The 27,652-nt window shown below is 42.4% G+C and overlaps 3 protein-coding genes and 1 long non-coding RNA gene across 8 annotated transcripts in view; 2 read left to right on the plus strand and 2 right to left on the minus strand.

Moving 5' to 3' along the window:
* The window catches only part of beat-Ib (beaten path Ib), a 54,012-nt gene that overhangs the window by 4,463 nt on the left and 21,897 nt on the right, over window positions 1-27,652 (minus strand). The window lies entirely within an intron of this gene.
* Window positions 5,329-15,117, minus strand: LOC108075931 (phenoloxidase-activating factor 2-like). Of its 3 annotated transcripts, none has more exons than XM_070288770.1 (2): window positions 15,092-15,117; window positions 5,329-6,313 (listed from the first exon to the last, which is right to left on the minus strand). In XM_070288770.1, exon 2 carries the CDS (start codon window positions 6,266-6,268, stop codon window positions 5,528-5,530), a length of 741 nt encoding a protein of 246 aa, XP_070144871.1. In that variant the 5' UTR covers window positions 6,269-6,313; window positions 15,092-15,117; the 3' UTR covers window positions 5,329-5,527. The 3 variants fall into 3 exon arrangements, with proteins under 3 accessions (XP_070144871.1, XP_070144869.1, XP_017024058.1); XM_070288768.1 differs by lacking the exon at window positions 15,092-15,117 and adding an exon at window positions 6,529-6,733 and having other exon boundaries at window positions 5,329-6,310; XM_017168569.2 differs by lacking the exon at window positions 15,092-15,117 and adding an exon at window positions 6,529-6,733.
* Window positions 9,567-10,255, plus strand: LOC108075932 (uncharacterized). The gene is made up of 2 exons (XM_017168570.3): window positions 9,567-9,726; window positions 9,875-10,255. Exons 1-2 carry the CDS (start codon window positions 9,654-9,656, stop codon window positions 10,015-10,017), a joined length of 216 nt encoding a protein of 71 aa, XP_017024059.1. The 5' UTR covers window positions 9,567-9,653; the 3' UTR covers window positions 10,018-10,255.
* On the plus strand, window positions 23,030-23,528 carry LOC121502392 (uncharacterized). The gene is made up of 2 exons (XR_005990968.2): window positions 23,030-23,182; window positions 23,242-23,528. It is a non-coding gene; the product is annotated as an uncharacterized lncRNA (long non-coding RNA).

A 27,652-nucleotide genomic window follows, 5' to 3' on the forward strand; every position in this document is an offset into this window, starting at 1 on the left:
CATTATAGTTTCTATATATTTACTTATAAATATTACTGTGACATGTTTGAAGTTAATATTTCATTATATTTATTGTCTATTTTAAAATATATAATTAAAAAGAAAATACCTTTAAAGAACTGTGCTTTTTCGCCAGTTTGTCATTTACCTAAACATGTTTTATTAACACCATATGTATATTGCTGTTCTATATCATTCTATTTTAAATATAGTAAATTAATATATACATATATATATAAATTTATATTAAATAAGCCTCTTAAGATTTTTAGATATTGGAGTTTGGCCAGCACCTTGCAGCTTCGCTATCATTCCTTTTTGCTCTAAAATCTACAAGGAGACTTCTCTTAAGTCCCTAGTTTGTGATAAAAAAAAATGTATAAAAAATAAGTTAAAATGTGAAACCGGTTTCCGTGGGTTAGGGGGGAACTGCTGGGGTCTGTTTAAACAATTGCTCCAACGCCGTCCGCACTTGGTAGCTGATTTCGCTCCGTCTGTCGCCGTCTCCGTCGCCGGCACTGTTCGTTTCTGGTTAACCTTGAATACTAATTGCTGTTTCACGTTGATTTTAATGGCACTGGCTGCGTACGGAGCGGAGCGTTGTTGGTGGCTGTCGCCTCTGCCGTATCAGCATAAAATTTCATGCTGCCCCACGGCGCGGCTGCCGCTCATCGCTGGGCGCCGGATCGAAATAGTACGAAAAAACTAATCTCATCCGCCATGCCGGTTTTCTAGCCGGCCGCCGCCTTCCTACCAGCACGAATTTGCGTAAACAGAGCACTATTTGCTTTGTCGAACGGCGCTAAATGTGCTCTCCTCCGGCGGCGGCGGGCGGTGATCAATCCATTGGCAGACTATTTAGAAACCGTTGCTGTTCTATTTTAGCCAGGCCAACAGAAGAGGCAGCGACTACTGCTGCCAGCCGCTGCCGCAGCTGCGTTACGTGTTCAATTCAAGGAAACCTTGAGGTTGTCGTCGCGATCGAACTGGAAAACCTTGGAAAACCAGAAGCGAGCCCCACAGCCGTGGAAACAATAAAAACAACTAGCTAAGTGCCTGAGAGGAGCGCATGAATGGACAAAGGGCACTCGGTGTGGCTAAGAGGCAAGATTTTTGCTAGAACTAGCCAGCTAAGAACTTGAGAGAAACTATTCTGAATAAAATAAAGGAAACTAAGTAATAAAAAAAAACTAATTAAGAGTAAGGATTTTAATATGTTTAAGCAAACTATAAAAGTAACCAGACATTTTACAAAAATATTTATATGAAGAGAAATAAACCTCAAGGTTTTGAAAGAAGTCGAATAACATTTAATTTCTTAAGTCAAATGAATAAACATTAAATATTCCCATGAACAGTTTGTTTCAACACCCCTCTTATAATTAAAAAAATATTTCAACTTGTTTCTATTTTCCCAAAGGTATCTGCTAATTTTCATTTTAATGATATTCTTTTGAAGCAATAACTGTCTTATAAGGTTCAAATAATAATCATAAATGCAACATGTAAATACAATCTCCGACACATGACATGTATCGGAATCTGGTCCCTCTGCATCCCCTGAGATTTGCCATATTTTCTTAAGCCATGTCCCTGTCCCGACAGCTCCTCAGTCCCCCCTGCCCATTTAAACAGGGCATTAAGACCCGCATTACGAGCGACCTGCTCTTGACGACTGCCCTTCTCTCCCACCCCGAACGATTCACCATTGTTTAAGTTTCGACACAAATAAGAGCAGCAAAACACAACAAAACGAACCGAAAAACGAGCAGCAGAAAACGAGGTCACTAAAAGCGAAGAGCCAACTGAAGTGCGAGCCACTCGGCATTATGTTGGCCTGTTACCCGCTGCCGGTATATTATCGATCATGTTTTAAAAGCGAAAGTGAAGGCGGTGGCGGCGGACGGACAGGCCAATCGAGTAGCTTGTACGCCGCTGCACAGTGACTTCATCTTTGAGAAGGAGACACAAATTTTTAAATTTTTTTGTAGATAGGAAAACGAATAGCATTTGTTTACAAGTTGGTGGATTGGATTATACACCACCATGTAGTTAAACCAGAAGTTTATAATAATTTAATAATAGATCTGATTTACAACATTTATTGATTTATTTAGAAAACCTAAACGAATTTTTTGATTTTTTTGAAGCTATATTATATCTTAGAAGAAAACCTTTGGTAACTTATAATAATTATGCTAATCACCAGTAACCATAAAACAATATCTCCTTATAAAATATCAAATATACAAATATCCAAGTTTCCCCCGGTTGTCGCTTATCGACCCACTGTGCAGCGCCTGGCGAGGTGTGTAAGATACAGATACAGATACAAACGGGCGCAGATACGCAGATACGCTTCGCCGGCTGGCTCTGCCTGCTCGCCTGTTCGCCGAGCAAAGCCGGCTATCGATTTCTACATAAAAAACGAAAGTGAATCCATTGCGTCCCGACTCGGAGGCGATGCTCTTCATCGCCTGACCCAGTTTTGGGCCGACTTTGGCTCTGACCCCGCCCAAGGTTCAACGCCCGCGACCATGGGCGCCAAGGTGAGCGGCCGCCAACGGTGTCACGTTCAGGGACCGCCCCTGACCGTCGATCGCTGCGACTTAAACCCACTGCACGATTGAAAGAAAAATCAGACGCCTGTTGCCCGCACCAGGCGATCAGAGCCCGCAGCAGGCAAGGAACCCTCTATTTCTCGGGGCGGTTTCTTTTTTTTTCGGGGTTCAACGAACTCCCGGGCCTGAAATTTTGGAGATCGTTGACCGCGCGCACACAGGGGGAGGGAGAGAGATGGCTAGCAGACGTCAGCAGCAACGGTTTCGATTCAGTGCGGAAGAGAGGACAAGAGACAGAACGAGATGGGGGGCTAGAGGGAAAGCGAAAGAGCAAGAGGCGAGCTGTTTTATACCTTTGACTTTAATCAAAGCGACAGTGGGCACTCGGTAAAGTGACATAAAATGGGAAGTAAATATTTTAAGTATTTTAATTTAAACATTTTAATTTATTGTAAAATATTTATACGATTTGGATGAAGGAAACTAAGGGCAGCATAATTATAAACTAATTATTTTATTATATATTTTATATACTATAAAATTATTGAATTATTTGAATAATCTAAATCATATGAACGACAAACAGGTTTTTCGGGTAGAATAAAATAAATATATTTTAGATTTTCATAAAAAACAAAAATTTATTTTAAAACAAACTAGACTTTTGGTTGAAACTGCAAAGTTTTAAACAATCTAATATTATATCATTGAAAATATGTATTTAATTGAATATATTATTTAATTGAATTGCTTTTGTCTTAACCCGAAGAAAGCAAATACATTTTATTTTTTATGTAAACTTTCACATTTTTTATATTCATTTAATTTATCCAAGTGTCTGAATTTGTTTTACAGTGTATTCGCCCCCTCAGTGCGTTCTCTGTCGTTTGTTGATTAGTCAGCTAGGTAAAGTTTCAATTTTATTGTAGAAACACATACTATGCAACAATTTGTTACCCGTATTTGTTGCTATTTTGAACCCCTCGCGGAACTCACTGGAAATGTTTATAAACTTTTGCGTGTGCCTCCCCCTTGCGTTATAAAACATTAATTTTTTTGTTAAATACGAAATTATAAACTTTTTGTAACAAGCGCCCAGAAAGCGTTTGAAAGTCGTTTGACAGCTGCATCTCGCCGCTCCACTCGCTTGGATAAGTGCCGTGCCGGGGCCGAATCGCTGGGGAAATGTGTTGTGTAATTGGGTGCGGCAGGTAGGGGAGGGGCTAGAGACCCAGTTGATAAGCTATATAGCAACACATGGCGCACACACAGCTGGAGCGAGATCGGCAAGCAGTAAGCAGTCCGCCCCTATGAGGTCATAGAGTATCCGAGCGTGATCGCTTCTCTCGCTATGTATCTGTATCTGGGCAGCGAGGCACTTGTGATTCCTATTCCAATTCCCAATTCCTATTCCGATTGCCGCTCTTCAGAGGTGTCCATTTATCCAAAATCCCAGGCGTTCAGTGATCTGGTGGCAGCGGGTGTATCTTTTCTTGGCTTTTTGGATACAAAGTGGTTTCAACAGAGCACTCAAAGAAAACGGCTGAATGAGATTTACATAAGAATAAGGAAGCAATGCACTGCAAACAAATTACTAAAGACTACGTTTATTTAGTTATTGAGTTAAAAATTTTTTTTCAATTTGATTTTATTTATAAAATAAGAGAATCATAAATAAATAAAACCGCATAAAGATCAATAATATTTATTATCGAAAACTCTTAGTAGGTAGGTTTAAAAATGTACTTTTGTTTTCTAACTAAAATGTACCCTTAAATATGACTAACAACATAAATGGCTGAAGTACTATTTGAATTTTGACCTGACTTTTCTAAATAGTCCCCTCTTTTCTCACAGTGTATCTAACGTTTAAACAAATAAATCCAAAGCCCAACGGCGAGTGTTAATAAGCAAATTAACCAAATGCCAGACGATACAATATTTTGTATTAACATTGTACATGCAAAGCAAACAATAAATACACTCATGTTTTATCTGCATGTGTGTAAACGCTGTGTCTGTGTGTGAGCATTGTACTTGTATGTGTCGGACATGCACACACTGACACTTATCGGAGAGCGAATGACTGATATGGCACAACGCTACGCTCGCTCGCTCGCCTTTGAAAGCTGCTCGCCTATTCGAATTAGTACAAAATAATACCGTATTTCCTAGAAACTTACGGATTTACCGCTACGCCGTGTCTTCATCATCAAAGGAGGAAGCAAGACAGAGAGAGAGAGGGATGGAAAGGGAGGGAAATATAAACACGGAGAGCCACAACTGAAGGGCAATTCAGTCCATTCAAATGCATTACTCATACGCCCCGTGCTCCGTGATATTCGGAAACATAATTGAACAAGTTGCTGGCGCTTTTGTGTGTACGGTTTTTATTTGTTTAAATAAATTTAACAGCTCACGGCGTGAAAAAGTTTAAAACATTTTAAATAGTTTGCTAATTGAACAGGGGATCAGCACGTGGGAATTAGCCAATGGTTGCACCAGAAAACAATAAAAAATTCCCAGTCAGCAAGTGGAATTTGCACATTTTTATTGGCGGCATATTTCAGTGTTTTGTTTTTTTTTCGGTAAAAGTGACGCATCACAGGTGGCAAAAATAGCAAAAAACCCAAAGCTATCAAACATCATCGTTTTTCAGGCAATTGCAAGTCAGAACTTTTATTTCGCCTTCTAGCAAACATTAAAAACATCTGATTGGAATTTAATCGCACATCTTAAAAGCTACAGATATATGTTTCATTAAGCGTTTTGAATCCTGTTTTTATAAGTCTGCAATACAGTGTTTTTGAACACATTTAAATCCACAATGCTCTTAGAATAAACTAGTAAAGACCTTAATATATGTTGCCTACTATTTGGCACATTTGTATTCTCGGGAAACAGCCTAAAACTATACCATGTCTGCAAATATTGTTTCATTTAGACGATCCCGTTTGACTAGAATATTAAATGATTTCCACTTGCAATTCCGCCCCATTGTAAGGTGATAGTTTGTCTAGAATCCAGTCCAAGTAATGAGGCACACTAGCAAAGAGGACAGCCTCATTTTCCGGCTCCCATCCTCCGCTCGACAAGGCGATTCCGGCTATGACGGTTTCGTTTTCAGCGCAAAATAGTCCTCCTCCGATATTACGAGGACTGAACATGTTATCAGCGTCTGTGGCACAGAACTTCCCGTAACCCAAATTAGGGTCTTCTCCTAAGTAATAGTCGCAGTCCTCCCGGCTCATGACTGAGTACTTCTTGAACCACATTCTATCTGAGGCGGATCCATTGATCTTGGGCTGACCCCAGCCGACCGTCTGACAGGACTTTTCTGTATAAGCCGCATCCGATTTCCTTGGCAGGCAGGCTGGAACTATGTGGGGTAATGTGGGATAGAAAGGCGTATCCAGATGAACGAGCGCCACCAAATTCTCGTTAACATCAATGCTGCGCACCGAGCGGTTGAGGTGTGGCAGACTCTCCACCTCCGATAGCCGATCCCAGTTGCCTGCCTCTACAAGGAGCTGATCCTGCGGAATGTCCGCAAGGGCTTGGGCAGACGTGAGAAGGGCATCGTAACGGATCAAAGTCCCTGCGGCAATATATTTGCCAGTGTCCTTGCTGTAGATTCCCACCACCCAGGGATTGGCTCCAAACAAGGTCTCTCTGCTGGGATTGATTGAAGAGTCCGGATCAGTCATCCTGCGAACGCCGCATACACTAGTGTCTGGGCCTTTTACGTCCTGCTAAAGAGATCGATGATCTTTAATTCGCAGTAATTAAAATCTACTGATAAAAGGTGTTCTTTTAATGAAGCATTTCACAAAGGTCAGACTCGCATTACTTGAGCTTATCATTAATGTTTCAAACACAAAATAAAATCCGTCCTTGGCAAAAAGCGATAATGAATATAACTTTCTAATTATATATAAACGGCTGGTAAATATTACGGAGAGCTTACATGTATTACACGCTGTGTTGTGGTCGGCGGGAGAAACATTGTATCAAAGTCAAAATCATCTTCAGTATTATTCACAGGGAAAGCGGCACCAAACAACACCAATGTGGCAATTAAAAAACACTGAAAATTAAGCAATAACAATTTCCCCATGATAACTTTATTGATTACGGACGCGAACTTTTCAGTATATTTGGCAAACCGTTCCTCTCGGAGGCTGAATACGAACTAAACATTATCGGAGGGCGTCTGCTCATTCAGCTTTCATAGCAATATGGTTTTATGCTGATATATATGCCTGTGAATTCTCTCATTTAATGAAGAAATATAGATTAACACTCTGTCATTATTGAATAAATCAATGGGGTGCTCAATAATATTTGCAGATATTTTAGCGTGTCACAGATTTCTGACTCTGGAATTTTCAATGATTATGGCTGGAGGAAGGAATTTTATTTCCCATCAGTCATGTGGGCTTTTTGTGAACCTTAAGATTTATGTTTCTGGAATAAATTCTTTGTCTGAGCACTACGGATATAAGCAACCGACTGTGAATCATACAGTAAGTTAAAACCGCTATTTTTTATTACTCAGCATAAGAATAATCCCAACAAACAATGATTTGAAAGAAGGCAAACTTATGTGTGTCCCAACATAAGTAATAACTTCACCGCCCTACGCCGTTCTTATTAATCAGAAATGTTTTTATCCCACAGAAATTAAAGGCTCTTTGTCAATGAAAAGGGCCGAGATGTGGCACATTGAGCTGAATAAGTTGCATGACATCCGCCGCTGGCATCTCGACTTTCCACGTTATTTCCGGAAAAATCACGTGTAAGCTGGGCAGCCGGCAACAAAGGCGAGACACCTCCGTCAGCTGCCCTCGTCATCCGCAATGCTCCGGGGCTACTTTACACGTTGTCAGGTGAGCCGGCAGGTGAGTGGTTGGCTGGCTGGGGATGGGGATGAGGACGGGTGAAACCGTGGGTGCCTGGTCATGCTGCCTGTTGCACTTTTTGCACATAATCATGTCACATAAACGGACGACAGGCCAGGATATGAACAACAAGCTGCCGCTGCCGCTGCCGGTGCCGTTCCTTTTCGTCCTTTCGTCCTGGCGACAGGTGACGCTTGGCTTTAGATGGCCTTTAAAAAAAAAGGGAGAAAAACGAGGTGCCTTCCAACTTATTTCGCCAGCTGTATCCTCAACCTCCCCCTTTTCACTTTATGTTTATGTTGTGTGTTGTGGGCTGTGACGTTGGCCACTGACACTTGGCTCCTTCTCCTGCTTCTGCAGCCTTTCCTTCTCCGGCTCCAGCTCCTGTCGCCTGTCTCGTGCTCTGCACAAGCGGATGTGACCTGGACACCTGGAAGCCTGGACACGCCGGGTGCTAAAATAACAGGCACCGAACATATTGACTTTTAAAATAAGCATTATGGCGGTAAATTTTTATGAAGCCCCCCCCCACCTTCCTGTGTGCGCTGTGTGCGCCAGACAGCTGAGTGATTTATATATATTGTTTAATATTATTATGGCTGGCAGGTGGCCATTCGGCTTTGCTTTCGCTACGCTTCGCCTTGGACCTGTTCCGGCCGACGGATGTGCAAAATGCGAAAAATTGAGCACATTACAAGCTTCGACTGTGAGGCCGTCTCCGCCCCGGACTCTGTGTCCGTGCCAAGTCTGTGTCTTTGCTCTGTCCATGTCCGTGTCCATGTCCATGTCCCTGTCCCTGTCCACGTGTGGTTGGCAATAATTGTTAAAGTGTGTGGTCGGCTGGACAAGATGTGCGGCAAATGATGAAGTGGTGGCCCACGGAGAAAGGAAGCCGGCCAGTTTTGTTGCCGCTGTCAAGCTCGAGAGGATTGCTCTCGTAAGCCTCGAGAGCAGTTAATGGTAATTGCAATTATCCAGCAAGCTTTATTGGTTAATGAACGAGCACCGGCTTAATGACACCGGGCCGAGCAGATGATAATGTGCCGGGCAGATTGCCCATCTGGGTCTTGAGCTGGAGTCGGGGCAATGATCTTAGGCTGAAACGGTGAGAACATTAAGATTAAGATCTTTCATTTACTTCTTACTTTCCTTGAGTTACGCTGAAGAAACTAATTAATATCTTTGACAGAAAAATATAATAGTTATTTAATTTATTTTAAAGTAGAAAAGTGTAGTCCTTGTTGTCCTCTGTTAAATAGTTGTAACTCTTAGAAAACCCCACAGTTCGGATCTTGTAACAATCAGCAGTTTTATAAATCACATTGAAAATAATTCTTTTCTCTGCTTATATAAGCCCAGCCAAAGGCAAATCCATATTCAATTGAATTGGGGGCCTGCGTTAAACCGAAATACGCTACTAAAAACCATATTAATGCATTCCGGTAACTGCATAAATGCTACAGGGGGAAATTAATTAATAAATAAATAATATTAAATAAATGTGTCCACAATTAATTTCCATTTTGCGTGACGCCCGTTTCTTTTCGATGCCATTTACCGATTGATTGCATTTTAAATGTATTTGTTCAGTACTGCCACGCCCCTTGCCTGAAATTGTACACACCGCCCAGAAATTAAGCGGCGTTTTTACAGCATTTTTTGCTGCCTGCCCTCAAATGCATAACTGCTGTTTGCTTGCGAGTGTTCAGCCAGATAATTTTGGTAATTATCGTCGGAAAAAACGGCTGGGAGAGGGCTTAACCATCGACCAGAGTGGCGGCATAATGTCATAAGGAGATTTACAGCATAAAAAATACTCTGCCATGTAAGTTTTATGTCAATGGGTGAACCGGGAACAGTAGTTTTTATGGCTTTAAATTATAAAATATTTAAAAGAAAACCCAACCTAATAGCTCACAGTTTGCAACTGTATCTTATAATTTGTTTTCAATTACAATAACTAAATAATGTGGCACGAATACAAGACATTACACAAACGATTTGAAACCAGAGGAAAAGCTCCACCACCAGAAAACCACAAAATGTAATTGAGGCGTTGCGGTGGCGGCTTCGGGTGTTGCCAATTATAATCTACAGGAGGCGAGCTGGGCGATTTCAAAGGAAACTCTTGAAAGGTGTAGTAGGCCCCACTTCTCTGCTCAGCACTCGGCTTTGAAATTCAATTCGAGAAATGAAATTCAAGTATCAAAAGAAACATCAGCCATTCGACCCAATTAAACAAGCTCTTTTGCACCTAGCACGTGGTGAGTAATGAGCTGGACTCTTGTTATTATAATTAACTAGTGAGAAAAGATGCTTTAAAAATCTATAAGGTCTTTGTATTTATTTCAATTAGAAATATTTAATATTTATATATTTTTTCATTTATATTTCTGTTTAATTTATCCACAGCTATCGGCAAGGCCTTCCTATATCTGGGAACTCCGCCCCTCTGTCCGCTTCACCAGAGCTGTCCTCTCATCCAGCTCCACTGCCAGTACCTGGCCGCCTGTCCCATCTGCAGCCTGTGCTCGTTTCCTGAAATCAAGATCTAGACGCTATGTTTGAGTTCGTACTTTTCGTAATTCAGCAGGTCTGCGGGTTCATCTGCCCCATGAAGATCTTCCACGAAATTCAGGAAATGGAGCAGCCAGCGAACCGAGAGGAATGGGAAATCTGGGCGGACATTTGAGATTTGATTCGGCGGCATGGCAACCAAACAATTGATTAATGAGGGGGCGGAACGGCGCGGAAGCGGTTGGCAATAAAGAGATCTCTCGTTTTTCCCCTTGAGTTGCCCTCGTTACTCGACTCCGATTCGCACATAATTTTCGCATAAATTGTCAAATAATTTAAAGCCCTCCCTATTGAGCAGGAGTCAAGGTAACCTAAGCCTTCAAATGGAATTTATTGCTCCGGCTTAGGCTGAAGTGTGTATCAGGAGGGAGGAGCGAGGTTGGTGTCTACTATCAGCAGGCATCATTGGGTGTCGTTGAAATGCCAGTAATTGCGTATTAAAATTATACACCGGGGACCATTTGTTTAATGAAATGTAGTCGTGTCTGTGAACTAATTAGCTTGTCGTTCGCTCGTATTTATGCAAAGTAATTGAAGAACCGCCTCGGGGGGTCGAATAGTTCTGTTAATCACTGGCAACACTGGGTGGGATTTTAATTTTCCGCTCGACCAGTTGATAGAGGCGAGATTAGAGAAGTAGCTAAGGGTAAATCCGACTCTTACTCAATGAAATTTTCATAATTATAACGACTCGTTCTGTATTTCTTTACTTCTTTTAGTAGACAAAGCCAGACCAAGTTGTCTTAGGACTATTTGGGTCCATCTCTAGTTCGCATTCCGTGTCAACGATAACTGTGGTCGCACTGCGGAAGTTGTCACCTCGAACGTATTCATCCAGCCGCCTGCTTTGCAATTCAAATGTGTCGCCTTTGACCCCCACCGGTTCCCAGCAAAGGTATTTCAATAAGCCGCTCTGATGTCCAATGTCCGATGTCCGAGTGCCGGGCGAATCGTCAATCGATTGACTCGCAGGCAATTTGTTTGCTTGTCGCATTCGAACTATTCACCCCACTCTCGCACGATGACAAGTTGTTCTTAGCAGCCCTGACATGCCACACGGTTCCGCCCTCCTGCGTGTTTTTTTCCTTCCTCTTTTTTCGCCGCCCCAGCAGTTGACACAATTTGACTTTTGGCTCGAGCGACGCCCCGAACTTTTGAACTAATCTATTTGTATTTGTTTAACTTTGTAGCGATAAAGCTGACATTGTCCTGTCGGTGTCTACCTGCGTGTGTGTTTACGCCCCAAGACAGGTGCAGACTGGGGTGGAATGGAGTGCCAGGTGATGCAGGTCGTTGGGGTCGAGGTTTTCTTAGTGGCATGGCCCTTCACCCATCGAGGAAATCAAGTGGATTATGATGGGGACAACTGAAATCCGTTGTAAAAACAAAGCAAATATGGATGGTTTTGAGAACTTTATTTGGTTGGAGAACTTGATATTTATACTTATTTCGCAACCATTTGCCATAACTGTTTAAGATATTTTCGACCCATGACGCAGCTGCCTGCCCACCCAGATAATCGGAATTGCATTAACGATAGATATACCATTGCTTTCTGAAGCCTTTGCCAATTATGAGGATATCTGAGTCGAGTCCCCTGCCCTCTGCTGTCATTAATACCGCAAATTAGCCCGGAAAGTGGAGGGTGAGGGGAAGTCGAGCTCAACTAATAACTTCTACTTGCGTAAACAGCCCGTAAACCAATTTCTCCCGGCTGTGCTTTCATTAGCGCTGCCTGAATGGCCAAAGCCCCTGATTCTCCGATTGCCCGGCTCCTCTCCGCCCCCTCAAAGTCCTTGGCCCCCAGCTTCGTCCTTGGCCCGGCTAAACGATTATTGGACAGGCAGCGTGAGTGTGTGGATCCGGGCGCGTCCAGGTCCCGTAGAGTTGAAGCTGCCGCTGCCCAACTGATTGCCAGATTTGTTAATTATGCACGTTATAATTAATGTTCTCTGCCGTGGGTCCACCGTGCCCCCACCCCACCCACCCACACACAGATGCCGCCCACAACCGTCTCACACTTGTCCCGGCTAATTGTCAATAAATTTGCGAGCTCAAAATATCATTTCGAACCTCGCCGCCGCTGTCATGCTGGCTGTCAGTTGTGCTTAATGCTTAAATGAAATCTAATCACGTTCTAATTTCAGTTAAGTGTGACAGCGAATTTTGCGACCTGCTGACACACCCTAGGCTCCTGGCCCTTGACCCCTGACCCCCCCATTTGCCCCTGTCGCACCAGTTTCCGTTTCCGTTTCTCGTCTGCTTGTATTTCATTTCCGCCGCTTAACATGGACAGTGCCACACTTTTCTTTTTGGAGCCTTTTTGGCGTGCTTCCAGTCGGTAGTATTTGCATTTCATAAGGACGTTCAAGGTAATAATCAAGGATACGTTTATCTTTAATAGTTGGTTGACTCATTATCTTTGTGCCATATTTACACTTTATACTCATGTTTCGTTTTCTGCTCATGATTAGGCTTAACCCCGATTTTGCCGTCTGGCGGAAAAGTTCCAGAAAATTACCCAACTGGCGTTGGGGCTTCAACGACCACAGCTCCCAAAACTGCATGTTTCATAACTTTTCATTTGAAAATGATGCCAGAGGGGACGCCGAAACTATTTCGTTTTCAAATTAGCAAACGGTTTTCCCTTCGAAAATCTAGTTAATTAGCGCTCAACAACAAACAACTCGGGGAGGAACAACAGCGCAGCATCATCGCTATCACCATCATCATCGCCATAGTCATCATGGTCTGTGAGACCAGTCGCAGAACTTTTTCCGACGCGAAAATAGTTGAAAAACTGGGAATGCCACCCCCTCTCCCCCTGCCGACCACGGTTCACCCAAAAGTATGCAATGCAAGAGAGTGCTCGTGAATTAAGCAATTAGCCAACTCGGAGCAGGGCAGCCGAAGAAAAAGGCAGAATAAAAGCACCGAATTGCGAATTAGCCCCGGCATCACAGCTCCGCCTATATTGCAGCCAGAGTGTGACATGGCCCCACCGCCTGCTAATTGACCAATATTCCCGTCTTCGCATCATTGCCGGATCGAATCGAATCCTGACATTGGTCTCGGTATTGGCTTCGGCCTGGCATTGGCATGGTAATTGCAATCGCAGGAATTCCACAGCCACTCCAAGGACGATGAGACTGTGCGGGGACAGGGCATAAATACGGCCAATAAATTCAATTTATTTCACCCAGCTACCAATTCCAATTTTGAGCATTAGCTGCCCTTCCTTTAGGTCCTCTTGGGGAGAGTATGCTGATATTTTCGAAGGCTTTTATAATATATTTATAAAATCATCTTTGATATAAACTAAATCGCTACAGAAATTAGAAAATATGTTTACCAGTTAGTAATTTGTTGTATTATTTTATAATATTTTAAATCAATAAAAATGCCATGTTTTAACACCCTTTCTCAACAGGATATTTATTCTCATATAGAGTATGTGGCATTCGCCTTTTAGGCCAACGACTTCCCAGCTTCCCTTTTGTCGACTGCTTTTTGGCACATTGCTTATTGATTATTTTTACTAATTTATGTGCTAATAAAATTGTCAATTTGTATGCGTGCAGCGCCGTTTCGAATTGAGGCGAATTCCACTGCTGCGAGTGGCTGCGACGTCCTGCAAGGGGCGGTCTAAGGACGGGGGGGTGTGGCCCGGCTGACAGGACCATTAGACTTAAGTGTCTGCTGTTGGCCGGGACAGACCTTCGTCCCGCTCTCCGCTACCACTCCATCTTTGGCCAACAACTGAGGGCATCCTGCCAAAGGCGCTCACAAACGACGCTGCAGGACATTTCTGGTAATGATTTTCCGTCGCGTTAGGGACTCGGCTTTGGCTTTAGTTTCAGATTTGCGCTCTGTCCGCGGACAAGGGAAATCTCAACCATTCTGTCCGGGCCTTTGGACTGGCTTATTATGCCGCATTTGAGTTTAAATACGGCCGCAAGGATTTACCCGATTGCCTTGGGGCTATTGATAATCTTTTGCAGCGAGCGATTGGCTCAGTATTTATGCAAATGTCTTGGAGAATTATGGCAAGTCTGGGAATTGAATGAGCAATGAACTGGCTCCCCCTCCTCTCCCTGGGTGAGACAAAGGATAAGGTCGAGGTAAGCTCCGAACCCAGGTTGCCACTTGGGAGTTTCAAATTAAATTCAATTTAAACGAAACTTTCAACGCGGCTTAAGTAAACAATTTGTTTAATTACTTTGAGACAAGTTTGCTGGAAAATTTAAGAAATTTCAATTGCTGATGGAATTATGTTCAGGTGTATTTTTAAGGTCGAAATATATCTATACGATTCAGCGATTAACTTTTACAAATATCTTTTTAGATTCTGCCTATACAAGAGATATCTTTACACAACTGATTAAAAGAAAACCGCTTATGTAGCCTCCCAACCTACCTGTCCTCGGACATAAACAATATTTTCGCACATTTTCTCTAAGCACCCATTTCCACTTAGCAACCTTTCTGGCCCTCTCCACTAGTTGCCAGGCTTTTACGGCATTCGGGCCATTCTCGGCGGCAAAAGGTGGGAAAACGGGTGGCTGAGATACCCCTTGAGCCAGCCACTTGATGATGAAGACATTTTGCCAGCTAAAAAATCGTATTTACAACATAATTTACGCTTAGAGCGGGAAAGGAGCCCTGGCGTGATGGAATGGCGGAGTGGCGGTGGCGATGGTGAAGGGATGCGGATCGCCCATTCAGAGTGCCGACACTCAAGTGCCACTTTTGCCATAGTTGTCCCAGGCTTCGCTCCGCCAGAAATGGCACAATTTTATGGCCTTTAATGGCAAACTTTTAGTGGTCAATGCAATGGCTGCCACAACAACATCGAGGCTACCGCCAAGAAAGAGCAAGCTGACCCGGCAAAATGACGGACAAACTCCGACACCGAGTTTCCGACTCCGCCGCTCGTTCGCCAATGTTAAATTATGTAAAAATATAATGTTCTCGAACAAGGCTGGCCAAGGAAGTGGCGGCAAGGATGGTGAAAATTGTATTACACGGAGTCAAGTCGAGTTCTGCACTCACTGCTGTTTTCCGCGTTCAGCCTTTTGATGTCGTTGCGCGAAAATTGAATAAAAATAAAATTGTAATGCGTTTTCACGGTGGCAAGCGGGCGGTGAGTTTGTGGTTGGGAGCTGAATGAAATGGAAATTAAAGGAAATTTTGTAAATTAATGAGATGTTAAGCGAGTGCCGCAGACGCACAAATTTGACGTAATTAAAAGCGGGTTTCGTCTCATCCAGAAGTTGGCAAGGGTTGGCGTTGGGTTGGGCTTAATACCCCATACATTTAGCTTTAAATTATTTTTAGAATTTATATTGTTGAATAAATAGGAATATGAGAACATTGCATAGATCCATATTTATTTTTCCCTTGCATATCTATTGTGTGGTTCATTTAATTTACTTTTCGTTTCATATTTTCAAAACATATTTGAATTTGTAAATTTCAGTTAAAGTCTCCGCTATCTCCCTCTTCTAATTTATCAAATTAGCTTTGTTAATATTTATTATTTAACAAGAAACTCTGACTTGAACTTGAATCAATTCATCTGTTACTACACATACCACAATGCCTCGTCAAGTATCTTAGTTCAGACAGAAAATCCATTAACGGACCTCATTGGCAAACATGTAAATGTGCCCTATTACTCATCTGAGACGAAATTAATTTATTGCTTGCCAAACAGTGGCAGCCTAATGTTTACTTTCGATCTGCTTGCATTATGCATTACAAATCTGCTAATATATTTGCTGAAATATTAACCGATATCGGGGGCCCGAGAGCAGCTGGCCCGCCCTATTGACTCGGCGGCCCACACAGAATCCAGCTAATTGTGTCCAGAGTTTACTGCGCACCAAGCTGACCCCAAATCGCAGGCCAGATACAACCAATTTCGGAACGCACAAAAATTGCCCAAATGTCCTGCGAAGAGGAGGCGGTGGCGGTGGCGGAGGCGGAGTGGTCCTGCCACTCAAAGCCAGTCGAATGTGGAACACATGGCGGCCCTATTGCTTTTAGGCGAAGCTCGCTGGCTGCTTGTTTATTTGTTTGTTTGACTGATTTGCCGTTGTTTATTTTGATTTCCGGCTCAAATGCTTAGCACTTGGCAGCGGGTGTCCTTGTCGATTTCTACATTGATTGTGTTGTCCCAGCAGGAGTTCGATTTCCTCCTCGGAGCGTGTGTTTGTGCAGCAGCAGATTAGTGTTGACAAACAGGCAAATGGCAAGTGGCAAAGGTGATGGCCTCCTGCTCCATCGAGCCCGGGTAATCCCATAAACACCTCCCCCAACTGGAGCCATTTCCGGTAAAAAGGGGGGAAGCCTTTGTGAGCATCAAAGGGAATCGGGACCAGCCGGTGGAAATGTCATTTCGATTGGCCCCCGATAAAGAGTTTACTGCGCTTTTTGCCCCGACTTTGGCCCGTTGGTTCCTGGCCGGCACTATTATTTTGCATAAAAAATGCATTAATATGAAATTGATGTATTTGTTCTGTCATATTTTTTTCGCAACGCGGTCCTGTTAATGTGTCACAAAGTCGTAATTCGCGTTTTACTGTTTAACATCAACTGAGCTCAGCTCAGACACGGAATAACTTTTAGTTGTTCGGTAAAAAATGTTTAATATTTCATATTTACGACGCCTCGTAAAGTGCGCAATTCCGTGGAATTTATGTTGATAATTTCAATGCAAGTGATTAAATTCTGGCAAAGCAGCTTACACTGGCCGGATCAGTGGGAATCGCCTGTATGGATTAGGCTAATGAGTTGATATTAAAATGGATTTTAGCTATAAAACATCGACAATTAAAAAGTAATGAATATTTATGAATAATAAGCGCAACTGGAATCAATGGAATCAGTTGTTAACCGATTAAAAATGAATTTTCAAAATAAAACAAATAATATTGAAAAGCACTGTAGTTGGTCCCATGTCTTGCTTTAATTTCCACAAAATATGCTAGTATAAACATATATAAATAGTAGTTATGCCGAAATAAATAGCTTCTTGCCTTCTGCTAAAGTTAAACTTGTCTGGCAAACATTAAAAAGCAAATGAAATTAAAATGTAATCATTTCACTTGGACTCCGTTCTCAGCTCGCATTTCTGCGTCATTTCTGTACAAAGGCGAAGCCAGTCGCAGTCGCAGACTCATAAAATGTTAATTCAGCTGAATTTATATTGCAGGCTACTGCATTTTTAGGTTTGACTCTGGATACACATTGGTGCGAGCAGTAATATTGTGCAGAGAGTTTCATTAGGGCTGCAAATGAAAAAGTAATTACAAGCAATTATAAAACGTCTATTTCACACATGCGCCATCACCCCATTTTGCCAGCAAAAAAATATATATACAAGTGAACCGAGAATTATCGCAAACTTTGCTCACCAAACTTTTGCAAGCAATTAAATATATTTGTCACTTCAAAATGGCTGACAAGCCAGGACTTTGCCGAAACCGCAGCAGGATCGAGATCGAGAGCTGCCGGGCGGTGGGGCTGTCAAACATTAAACTGTGCAACATCTCAGAGGCCCCGCAAATGCAAAGAACCCTCAACCCTAACGTAAAGTTGCCCAGTAACTGGCACTCGTGACAAGTTCTGGCAAAGTTTTCTTTTCGCAGTTAACTGCAGTGGTGAAAATTTATAAAGTTTTAATCATGTGGAGCATTAGCAACTCCAAGCCTTGCGGAGCTGTGTGTATCAATCAAGATGTCCTGGGAAAGCAACTAAACCTTCTGCCGATCATTAATGTATATCTTTTTGGTTTGGGAACACTGATATTTGAATTGAAGAAAATATATAGAAATATAACTCCTTTCAGATTTCATATTTTTTAATCATGCAAAAAGAAGACAACCTACACTTTACTTTTCTCCTCCTCAAGGTTATCAGAAGCAATCGAACCTACCATAAATCATATAAAGTTCCTAACCAAACTTTAGTTAGTAAATGGAAGTAAGTCTCGAAAACATAGATGGAGCAAAAGACATAGCCAGGTCCTGCAATGCTACTCATTTTTCCCAGCATTTTGGTCGGCGAGGGAAACCAGAAGGGACACTCTGGATGCAGCCAAGCGGAATCAATTAATCTTTGCTTGCAAACATTTGCCAGTGGCCCCAAGCCGAAAAAACAACGCCGGCATGCTGACATCTAAGGAGTCCCGGGTCCGAGTCCGGCTCCGAGTACAGCTCCCAAAATGTGTATCCTGGTGGAGTGGCCGAGCCCCTCCGATGCTGAGTGAAACGTTTCAAGAAACTGCAGCTTGCAGCCATGAAAAATGATAAATTTCACTTTGTCCCGTCGTTCCCAGGGCCCGCCCCACCCGAAAGCCCGTCCTGGGCCCTGCCCTCCCGATGCTATTTTATTATTTATCAAGCTTATTACGAAAGCAGCAGCGTCCTCCTGGGAGAGCGTATCCTTCAGCTGCAACTGTGCAACACTTTGGGAGCTCTGCAATGGGCGGGGATTGCCGCTCGGTTTGATATTGAAAAATTATTGCTTTTTATGAAATAGTGCCATAAATTATTCGTAATACATTAACAATTATTTAGTAGTTGTTTGCCTCTCCGCCGCTGCCCGTCGTCTACTCAAATGTGTGATATATGGCCCGTACTTACTCAAGCGAGTCCCGGCACACAGGAGTGGAAATTAATTTAATTTTGCAATCAATTACCTAAAACGAGAATTAAGAGAGAAGCCGAAAATGTTAGTAAAGCGAAAAGTACACAAGGAATGATTTTTAAATATTATAACGAGATATTCAATTGAATGTTTGATTTAATTAATATTTGTATTAATAATTAAAGAAATCTTAATGGGAGTAAGTAGAGCGTAGAACGTTTTATTTTGTTAAGAAGAATACCTAAAGACAATTAAAAGTGCTTGATAATTCTCTTGTCCCATTAACAAGCGCTCACAACTTATTTTGAGCCCAACTACTTGGCTGCAGAGCACCCACAACAGCTTGCCATAAGCCGGAGATTAATCTTGAGCCAGACTTTAAGTCACATTATGCTTCCCCTTTTTGGCATATTTACATCGACAAGGGAAGCCATCAGGCGAGTAAACACCTCAACGGGAGTGGAGTCTCCTGCCAAGGACACTTTTATTGATTTATCACGTCTGGCGTGAGTTATAATTGGATGCCACGGCAGGATGTGGGAGTTGACGGGGCATCCAGATCCTTCTCCCGTCAAAGGCGAAGTCGGGCCGGAGCCAGTGACGTCTCCAGGGCAGATTTATGGCATCTTTTACGAGTGCTGCTCGCCGCCTTTACGATGCCACCGGCTCCTTAAAGCCTTTCGAGTGGTGCAAATTGTGTGATTAGCTGCTGAAAGTGTAATTAAATTTCTGAGGCGGCACTTTGAGCCGAGTGATTTATTTGTAAAGCGCCGCATAAGATTGTTTAAATTTATTAATTATGTGTAATTAATTATAGGGGAAAATGTGGGTGTGAGAAGCCTTTTGGGCTGAGCATTTTGTCACAGCTTTTCGAACTTGGAGTAGCTTACATTTGAATGATTCTGCGGGTGTTTAGTTGGGGTAATCATAGATGAATATAGCTTTCTTATTTTCTACAATTTACATTTTCAGCTTAACTAGCAATTTCTCATCCAATTCAATTTTCAACTAGAAACGCAGTAAAATCATTCCGAAATTGAGAAACATTTTGACCAGCAAAATTTACATTGTCCACATCAGGATATATATTTATATTGCCGGCGCCAACCGTTTGCAAAAGAGCGGAGAGGCTGTCAAAACATTCCATGGACCCTGCACACAGCATGATAAAATATTTTAGGCAAACGATTTTTAATCATTCGTTGGCACCTGAAGAAAAACAAACAGTAGCTCTTGAATTTTCGGCCAGCCGTCAATGTTTGCCCTGTGTCTGCGGTGAAATTGTTATCAAAATACAAACAAATGCTGGGGAATGCAATTAAAGGGAGATGAACTTGCGCCTGCATATGCAGCCCCAGCCTCCAATATGGGAAAATGGGACCGTTTACAAGGACCTCCCCACTTGTCAGTCGGTACTCAATGGGATCAGGAACGTAGATAGTGGCCATGAGGACGAGCACCAAGCCCATTACTCGTGGTATAACACACATTTTCCCGGCCGGGGGAGCCCACTGTCGGTAATGGCCTGCCCCTCAGCCATCCGTGGCCGATATGCGGAAGCACTCCGCCAGCTCCTAGGCTTCCTAGCCGGCACATATGCTTATAATGGCCTTTTGCAACTGCCACACAACGGCAACTAGCAACTACCGACCGGCTAGCACCACGAGTCGAGTCATCATTGTTGTCGCCAAGGCACTCTATGGCTCGGCGCAGAGTCAGTCGCCGATGAAGCTCAGTTGGACTTGTGGAGATGCAGGTTAAACTTTATAGACAAACTGAAGTGGTAACCATTGCCTTAAAGGAAAGGGTATCTTGGAGTTCCCTTACACATGCTTTTTTCCGGCTATTCCCTTCATTTTCTTGGCTCCTTCCCCGTTTTCACATTCCCTTTTGTCATTTATGCTGCTGCTGTTTGTCGCTGTCGTGCCCCTGGCTGGTGTCCTTTAATTGTGCCTTTTGCAGCAAATGTTGTTAACACGGGCAGCACCATACTCGCACACGCTCATTACTTGGCCCACAAGCGGAAGTCAATGACTTTGGGCGTCGAACGCAAGGCGGTTAAAATATAAATGGAGACGTTACCACTAGCTTTGGCAAGGACCCGCATGGCGTTGTTACACTCTCAATTGCTGCGGATAATGCCACCTTTGGCACGAACGAAGGCGTTAAGGGATGTGGCCGGGATATTAAGTCATTTCGTTTTATTAGTTACATCGCACTGGGCCCCCGGCTTGCTGGGGTTAAGCATATGGGTTAATTGCATAAATTAAAGCCGAAAGAAGCGGCCATTTAAATTATTGCCCACCACGTGTCGACGAGTCGAGGAAAAATGAAAAAAACATTACGAGCAGGACGAAGGCGGCGAGCATAAATCATTGTTGGCATTTTTAAATTGGCTTTCTGGGCCGGCACATTCCGGTGCTGCTGCTGCTGCTGCTGCTGGTCAGGATTAAGGCCAGTCCGAAGAAGCTCCCAGAGCAGTCTGGCCGCAAACGGCAGGAGAGCAGAGCCGGAGATGGAGGCCAAGGCAAGGCGAACGGAAATTTAACAAAAATTGAGTCAATTTGAATAAGCTATGGAAAAAGGGGGCGAACTGCAGCAAAAAGTAAAGGGAAGTCGGCGAGACGAATGGAAAACATAATAACAATGAAAGCAAAATACAAAACCAGGAGAGCAAACTGGAAAAATCCCAAAGAAAACGAGCAACGCAATGTGAAATGGGAAAGTTACGGCAAAGTGAAAAAATTTACGGCCACAATACCTGACCTGGTCGATGTGCAACCAGAGTTGAATGGCCATAGGGATAATGAGTTGAAAAGCAAGCGATTTCAATATTAAATAATAATATTCACCACTTTAAATAATTGTTAAGAATCAACAATTATTTTAGAAAATAATTCAATTTAAATCCCATACCTTCCAAGTAACCCAAGTATCTGGTATTCTACCCACTTCTATATGAATCTCAATCAATCGGTTGACAGAATCAGCATCTCTCTATCCTGTCACTCGAAAGGACACCCCGGGAATTCGTGTAGCGAGTCAAGTTCGCCATGTTAAATCGAAATAAGTTTTCAGCAACATTTCGACAAGTTTGGCAAACACTCGAAGGCGTCAACACGCACACATAGCCCGGCCACGCAATTGCTGTCAATTTTAGCGCGAAAAACGTGGAGTATGCAACATAGAATTATGATTGGGGCCGGGAAAACTTTTCCGGGGGCGGAAAAGTCTCGGACAGCCAACGTCCTTCGGACCCGATTTCGATGCGAGTCGCTGTAGTCCCAGGCCAGGACGACGTTGTTGAGCTGTCTAATGCATTGATTGATGAGCATGTCATGAACTCGTGACATTGATAGTTATAAATTATTATTATTTCGACATTGTACGCTTGCCTGGAGCCGAGAGCAGAAACTTTTTCTCCGCCTGTGCTGGGTTTCCCTCCGAACCACCGGACACAAAAACATTTGACAACTAATTGACATTTAAAGTGCGCCCAGGAATGAAGGAGCCGCATACAAATGAAAGCTGGCCGAGTGATGAATCATCTGGCATCTCGATAACATGTCAACTAAGTTATAATGATTAGTAATTATTTTGCGACTATCTATAAACTCAAGAAGGTTAGGTTTGTATAGAGAGATCCCTTTAAATTAAGTTAGCTGTGCTGTTGTATTTTAAAATCTATATAGTAAATACATCTACAAACCTAGAATTAGCTGGCAGCTCCACTTTAAAGTCCTAATGACCAAACACATTTTCTATTTTGTGTTTGTTTACCATTCTATTTAGCCTACTTCGCAACGCATTGCCATTGTTTTTGCCGCTGTTTATCATTTTGGCATCTTCATCGCTGTCATTAGGCTCCCATTATGCTGCCCACCTGCTAGTTTCAGGACTTGCCGAGCTCCCCAGCTCCCTTCCAAGCTGCCGCGCCTGTTGCCCGCTGGCTACCCGCCCACCTGCCGTTTTATAAATGTTTCAAAAACACACCGAGCCAGCGAAACGAAAGCAAACACTACATAGTCATGGTGCCAACAAGAAAAAAGCATTTATAAAAGGGAGAAATTTGATAAATGCTTCTTGCGGGCTTATTTAATGTGCGCCAAGTGCGTTCATTGTGTGAACTCATAAAAAAATATGGAGAAAGGAAAATTCAAGAAGGACGATTGCGGGACTTGGCAATTTTTTATTAAAGTCCCTTGGTTTCTTTTGTGAAAGTTGGCCAAGTTGAATGTACCGTCGATTTTTTAAGTGAATGTAATGCCGGCCAAAGCCGGCCTCTCTAACACGGAGTTGAGTTATTGAAAAAGTTACAAAATATTTACGAGGCGATTCCGTCTATTGTGCCTTGAAAAGTTTAGCAGGCTTAGCGTGCTTTTTATAGTATTTTTGTCATTAAAATGTTTAAATTAAATTAAAGGCTCAAGCTGTAATGTATACCATTCCACTTTAAATGCAAGCAATGGGTTCGAGGCAGCCTTAAAGCTGGTGAAAACACTTGCACACGGCACCAAATGAGATTAGCATTATTCAAAATATTTCCACAGCTATGAATATGCAATGGGAGATCCACGGAGCACGTTCTATGGCTTTGTTCGACAGCTCAGGCAAAGCGAAGTGTACAACACATAAATACTGGTATATATATATTAATTTTCATGCGTCATGTTGGCCACGCCACATGACGTCACGCTAATGACGATGGCAACAACGATGACGATGATGATGATGCTGCCAACGGGAGCCTTTACTTGTGTCTGTGCAGAAAGTTCCCGCATATTCATCAGGAATCAGCATAAATAAATTTATCCTCTGCATGGCAGTGTCCCACTCATATTAATATTTAATTTGTATTGCTTTATTTTGTTTCTTTCTCAGAGGATTGCCCTCGATGTGTGCAACTATTTCAGATTTGAGCGAAAACTTTTTTATAATTCAAACTGCGGCTTTGAGCTGATTTTTATGGCTTTGATGTGAGATGGAGATTGAGATTGATACATAATGTTGTTTTTGGCTCTGACTTATGTTTGCGGATGTGTACTAGCCATAAATCCATTCAAAGATAATAATATTTCAGATATATAAATAAGCAATTTTGTAAATATTTTAAATAATTTAAGGTTGAGGAAACTTTTACATTGGTCAAACATAAAAAATGCATTAATTAAAAACAGGAAAATTTAAAACCGCTAAAAGTTCAACCTTCATGATGGTCAATAATCCGTTAACCTTTCCTTAATCTATTAAAAATACCATGCACTTCGGTGCCTTACAATTCGCAGGACGAGAGCCTTGTTTACTCGCGATTACCGGACACAATAATTATTTTTAATTGTAGGCAAAAATATTTGCGCATTCGTAATTGGCAGTTCTGCACAACAAACACAACGCCATAGCCCTGATGCCTGCACTTGCATTGTATTCTCTGTAATTTGCGTCCTTTCATTAAATCCACCTCCCCTTGCAATAAACATTTTTCCATTTTTTATTGGGTTTTGTTTCGCCCAGCCTCACCACGCCCCCATTGTCTGGCCGCATTAGCACTTGGACCAGTGAACTACCCAACAACGAGAATAAAACATTTCACTTCCTGTACGGAAACTTTATGAAAATAAATCTGAAAAAAAAATATATATAGAAACAAAAGAGAGGCGTCGGGAAACCCTGCGGACGGGGGGAAGTGCTCGTAGGTGTATGGCTTAAAGTTGGAACTCGGCTTGCGGGATTCCTTGATGACGCATTCAACAGCTTGGAAGTAATAGACCCTAACAAACAGGGCAAACAAAGAGCTGCCTACACGAAAGAAGGGCGCTGCCCTTACAAAAATACTGAAGGGAAACCCAGAAAACTCTACAGAAAGGCGTCTGGAAATTTAAGTGAGAACACAAAACTTTACAAGCCAGTTTCTATACCAGGACACACAAGGAAGGACTACTTGGACCGTGTGATGTGCCACACTCCTGCTCTCAGAAAAAGAATACATTCGTCCTATGCCTGCAGAAATTAGATTTTCCGAGACTTTTGGTATTAAATTAAACAAATGATAAAGTATTTGAAGAGACTGTAAAGTTGCTATAACAACAGCTGAAAAAAGGCAATATTTAGTCTTTAAAACACAGCATCTAAAAATTGCATAGGATTTTATATGTAAATATTTGAATTTTTGTTTCCAAATCTTCTGATATTTGAACTATTTAATATGCCCACTGGCAGCCACACATTTTAAATCAATTACGTAAATGCTACGCTCAATCTTTCAATCAATCAATTTGAATTGGTTCGTGGCTCGTTCTTTCCTCGTTCACTTAATATTGAATGCCATCAATAACAATAATTTTCATAAATATGATAAGACATAAATCACAAAGTAGCAGGCGCCACAAAGTGCCCGGCCAAGGGTCCCGTATCTGGTCCTGTCGCCCGGGGATCTCCGTCTCTCTGAAATTCGTCGTTCCAACACTGACAAAAAAAAAGTTTCTAGATATAATTTGAGTACTTGGAACTAATGCACTACATTTTAGTTCAAAGAAAACATGTAAATATATCCTTAATAAATTTTCTAACTTTCGATAACCAACCAAGAACCAGAACTCATCCTTGCTTGTTCTTTGATATCTCAAATATCTAGATTTGACAGTTATTTTTCATCCAGATCCTGTTCGAATCAAATTTTCTTTCCGTGTCCAGGACACTCTCTCACCGATTGTCTGCAATGCCACTTGGTCATGCGAGGCACGCGCTCCTCTGGAAAGGACAACAACAGCGGGAGAAAAAGCAAAACAAAAAACAAAAAAAGAGTAGCTAAGCAGGACCCTCTGGGGGAGGTTGTGTTCGCAGGACGCGGAAGGACGCGACAACGTCACGCGGCGTTGTCATGGCGCAATAAAAATAAAAATCTAATTAGTATGCCGTTGACAGTTTAATCGTGATTACGCTGGCAAAAATGTCAGCTAAGCGGGGCCGGGTGGGCGGTTAAGGACGTCAACATCAACATGCCAACAGTTGATTCCTGGCGTTCTCTTCTTTTTCCTGCTCCTGGACGTTGAGCCCGGCATTTCCGGCAGCCGCCACATGCATCGCGTGCGTGTCACAACAACAAGTGTGCTGCCAGTGTGTGGGCATGGGACATGTGGGTGTGTGTATCGGAGGGTGTGTGTGTGTTTTGGTGTTCGTGTTTGGTCGGGTGTCAAGAGTTTAGTACTGAAAATCGTTCAACGGTTTGTTGGCGGCTTTCAAACGCAAAGTCTAAAAGTATCGGCAGTAATAGGCAGCAGCAGGCGATAAACAAAAGGAACTGCATTGAGAAAATAAAAAGAAATATAATAATAATAATAATAATAATAATAATAAATTACCTCGAATTTTAATTAATTTAATTGTATTCTTTAACTGAATCCTTACTTAGAGTTATCAATGCAATTTTGGGACACCATTTCAACTGATACCAAATCAATGATGAGCTCACCCATTGTGATTGTCAGTTTTTCTATTAAGAAAATAATAAAATCAAAATTCTGACATGGAATGTGGAACCATTTTTGGAGCCACAGCGCAGTGCTATTTCTGGGCTTCCTCCCAGCCACATTTTCCCATCGAAAGCCGGGCCCCAATGTTGGCCATTGAAATGCGTGTCTAGTGAAGGATCCGCGAGACGTGATGAGAATTTTTTAGCAGGTCCTTTTGCTGCTTCCCTTTGTTTCAGTGGGTTGTGCCCAGGAATATCCGAAATATGACTAACTTGGCCCAGACTGGTGAAGCAGAGGACAGTCACTTGGCCACATGCCAGCTGGGAGTCACAAGTCAGGGGCATGCTGGTCCGAATTAAAATCGAGCTGATGTGCAGATCTGGCCTAGACCGGAACCGGAAGTCACTGTGATGAATTTCCCGGTCGTGCATTTAGGAGAGTTTCAAGTTCAGCCTAGAGCGCTGCTCGAATTTTTTCAGATTTTAATATAAAACGATGGGGATTTATGAGCGCCTCTTTTACAACTTTATTATGGCCCAAATCTCACAATGAATGAGCGCTCAAAGTGGTGGGCGGGTAGGGAGGGGCAGGGGAATATGAAATAAAATTAAAGCTGCCGGAAATGCAGACAAAGCGACAACTCATTGCAGCAGCAGCTATTTTGCCCGGAGTGTGCCCGGAGACGGAGATGGCGGCAGCGGGTATATGGGAAAAGTCGGAAAACTGAAATGAAATCCGAGTCATATTGCATTTGGAGGGAGAGCGGCGAAGTGACAAACAAACAGTCATCGCACCAAGAGGAAAAAATAAAAGAAAATGTGCTAAAATATTAATAAAAAGCATTTTCGCAAAGAAAAGTGGACCCGACATTTGCCTGAGAGGCGGAGCCAGGCGGCTTTTGCAATATTACGAAAGTGATGGCCAAAGGATCGGGAATTAAATAAGGCATCCGACTGCGAACAACGAAAGCCAACTTGTCAAGGAAGATTGACCGGACATAAGAGCCAGTCAAAAGCTCCAGGGACATAATAGGATTGACAATCAGCAGGTGGAACAAGCTAAGGCCAGTGTCAGTGCAATTCTATATGGAACAAAGGGATATGAAAACAATGCTTCCATTGAATCTGGTTTCAAATATACTGAAAGTCCTGCCAAGCCGAATGTTATTTCATAGTACGCATTGTCTATGTAAACTCCAGTAGTGCATAAGCTAATCAAATTGTTTGAAAAGGAGTAGAACATGGCCTTGGTTTAGTTCCATATTATAATACACATTATTATACTTACTTACTTTCAATAATATTTTTAAATTTTTAGCCTGAAACACACTATTTTTGAGCTACTACTGTTTCGGTTTGCCTTGTGCTACTCGTTGCGGTTTAATGCGATTTGTCGAGGCATTTCCCGAGTGACAGACAAATGGGAGAAAAACAAGGACTCGTCCGGAGCTGAAAACGTTTTCACAAATGGAAACCGCAGCATAATTGAACCG

This window comes from Drosophila kikkawai, chromosome 2L (assembly GCF_030179895.1).
Source record: "Drosophila kikkawai strain 14028-0561.14 chromosome 2L, DkikHiC1v2, whole genome shotgun sequence".
In the NCBI taxonomy this organism is placed as follows: Eukaryota; Metazoa; Arthropoda; class Insecta; order Diptera; family Drosophilidae; genus Drosophila; species Drosophila kikkawai.

What these genes read in the sequence shown, in the direction of transcription:
- LOC108075931 (XM_017168569.2), bottom strand. Translation starts at nt 6,678, where the DNA reads ATGGGGAAATTGTTATTGCTTAATTTTCAGTGTTTTTTAATTGCCACA. An exon ending in CAACACAGCGTGTAATACAT is followed by an intron (nt 6,314 to 6,528) that starts GTAAGCTCTCCG and finishes CGATCTCTTTAG; the next exon opens with CAGGACGTAAAAGGCCCAGA.
- LOC108075932 (XM_017168570.3), top strand. Translation starts at nt 9,654, where the DNA reads ATGAAATTCAAGTATCAAAAGAAACATCAGCCATTCGACCCAATTAAA. An exon ending in TCTTTTGCACCTAGCACGTG is followed by an intron (nt 9,727 to 9,874) that starts GTGAGTAATGAG and finishes ATTTATCCACAG; the next exon opens with CTATCGGCAAGGCCTTCCTA.